Source organism: Rhinopithecus bieti, unplaced genomic scaffold (genome assembly GCF_001698545.2).
Source record: "Rhinopithecus bieti isolate Rb0 unplaced genomic scaffold, ASM169854v2 scaffold_82525, whole genome shotgun sequence".
NCBI classification, from domain to species: Eukaryota; Metazoa; Chordata; class Mammalia; order Primates; family Cercopithecidae; genus Rhinopithecus; species Rhinopithecus bieti.
This window is the reverse complement of record NW_016875203.1, coordinates 978-3,158: the sequence shown is the minus strand read 5'-3', so window position 1 is coordinate 3,158 and position 2,181 is coordinate 978. Positions and strand designations below refer to the sequence as shown.

General features: G+C 49.5%; 1 protein-coding gene across 1 annotated transcript; it reads right to left on the bottom strand.

Annotated features, from left to right (window-relative positions):
* Nucleotides 1–676: 676 nt before the first annotated feature.
* LOC108525653 (C-type lectin domain family 17, member A-like) lies at nt 677–1,972 on the bottom strand. Its single transcript, XM_017866559.1, has 2 exons — nt 1,467–1,972; nt 677–931 (listed from the first exon to the last, which is right to left on the bottom strand). Exons 1-2 carry the CDS (start codon nt 1,552–1,554, stop codon nt 762–764), a joined length of 258 nt encoding a protein of 85 aa, XP_017722048.1. The 5' UTR covers nt 1,555–1,972; the 3' UTR covers nt 677–761.
* Nucleotides 1,973–2,181: the final 209 nt, after the last annotated feature.

Genomic DNA, 2,181 nt, shown 5'->3' with positions numbered 1-2,181 from the left:
CAGCCTGGGTGACAGAGTGAGACTCCATCTCAAAAAAAAAAAAAAAAAAAGAAAGAAAGAAAGAAATAACCTCTTCTGGCCGGGCGCGGTGGCTCAAGCCTGTAATCCCAGCACTTTGGGAGGCCGAGACGGGCGGATCAAGAGGTCAGGAGATCGAGACCATCCTGGCTAACCCGGTGAAACCCCGTCTCTACTAAAAAATACAAAAAACTAGCTGGGCGAGGTGGCGGGCGCCTGTGGTCCCAGCTACTCGGGAGGCTGAGGCAGGAGAATGGCGTGAACCCGGGAGGTGGAGCTTGCAGTGAGCTGAGATCCCGCCACTGCACTCCAGCCTGGGTGACACAGCAAAACTCTGTTTCAAAAAAAAAAAAAAAAAGAAAAAAGAAATAACCTTTTCTGACTGACATACTAATTTATAGGTTGTCCTGAGGATTGCACATGTTAATGAATGTAAGATGTAAAGTATTTGGAATACAACCTGAAACACAGAAAGTGCTACCTAACAGATACTCATTATTGTATTTTCAAGTTAGAGATAAAACTGAAACTTGAAACGTACAGAGGTTAAATCAACACAATCAGAATTTGAACTCAAAAAACAAAGCATGTCTTCTTAACTTCTGCATGATACTATCTTAGGAAGAGCTTGCTGTTAAAGTTTTAGTAACTGAAAAGTAATTCTAATTTCTTGCCATCCAGGGAATGGAGGGATGTGTGCACCCCGGAAGAGAAGCAGGCTGTCCCTGAAGGTTCTCAAAGGTTCAGTGGGAACAACTCACGTGCTCAGCAAAGCTATCGATGATGACCAAGTGAGAGTAATTCTCCTGGCAGAAAATCCGGGCTTCATCCCATGACTTGGTGATTGGGGAGAAGTAGTAACACTTGCCCTCAAAGGGCAGCCAGCCTTCAGGACAGGTAACTCGGCGGCAGCCTGGGAACCAGAAAGTATGCTGTCGGGGCCGGGCGCGGTGGCTCAAGCCTGTAATCCCAGCGCTTCGGGAGGCCGAGGGGGGCGGATCACGAGGTCAGGAGATCAAGACCATCCTGGCGAACACGGTGAAACTCCGTCTCTACTAAAAAATACAAAAAACTAGCCGGGCGAGGTGGCGGGCGTCTGTAGTCCCAACTACTTGGGAGGCTGAGGCAGAATGGCGTAAACCTGGGAGGTGGAGCTTGCAGTGAGCTGAGATCCAGCCACTGCACTCCAGCCCGGGCGACAGAGCGAGACTCTGTCTCAAAAAAAAAAAAAAAAAAAAAAAAAAAAAGAATGCTGTCAGGATGGCCCCAGAACCTGAGCCATGTGCATAGTATGCCATGTATGGTTGTGCAGGCTGTACACTGCTCAACTCCAGCAGGGAGACACCATTCGCATAGATTGCACTGAGAATCACTTCACAATGGAGTGATATAATGTGCCAGCTCTGCCATGCCCCCCATCCCTGGGCAATTCCCCAAGTCTCACTCACCTAATAAGCCCCGAAGTTCCACCAGGGACTGGTTGGTGTCAGCTCTTAAATGGTCAATGTCATGCTTCAGGCCAGCTAGCCCTGCCATGCCAGTCACTGTCAGAAGGGATAGGCTTGAGGGTTACAGACTCAAAACCCATCCTACCCATCCACCACGTACTGCAGACACATCGGAGAGAGAAGCAAGGGTCACTTTCCCTGCTATGTCCACATTCCAGTGGGTCATGCTTGCACCCAAAAACCACATGTACAGTGCTCAGAATCCGAGAATGGCTCAGAGAAGGGATCAATCCTAGAGACGCAGGAAGAGTAGGGGTGGTGGGCACCCTGGAGGAAGTGGGTTTTAAAGGAAGAAAGTTATTCGATAACTGTGAGGTGAGGAAGAGGCATATTAGGCAGGGACTATCTTAAAAGCAAAGATGCAGGCTGCCCGCGGCAGCTCACACCTGTAATCCCAGCACCTCGGGAGGCCGAGGTGGGCAGATCATTTGAGGTCAAGAGTTCAAGATCAGCCTGGCCAACATGGTAAAACCCTGTCTCTACACAAATTAGCCGGGCACGGTGGTGCATGCCTGTAATCCCAGCTACTCAGGAGGCTGAGGCAGAAGAATCACTTGAACACCGAAGGCAGAGGTTGCAGTGAGCCAAGATCACAACACTGTGCTCCAGCCTGGGCGACAGAGCCAGACTTCGTCTCAAAAAAAATAAAGCAAAG

Bases quoted from the DNA above. Each gene is read 5' to 3' on its own strand.
- LOC108525653 (XM_017866559.1), bottom strand. From the start codon at position 1,554: ATGGCAGGGCTAGCTGGCCTGAAGCATGACATTGACCATTTAAGAGCT. The intron at 932-1,466 runs GTGAGTGAGACT...TCTGGTTCCCAG, and splicing joins GGAACTTCGGGGCTTATTAG to GCTGCCGCCGAGTTACCTGT.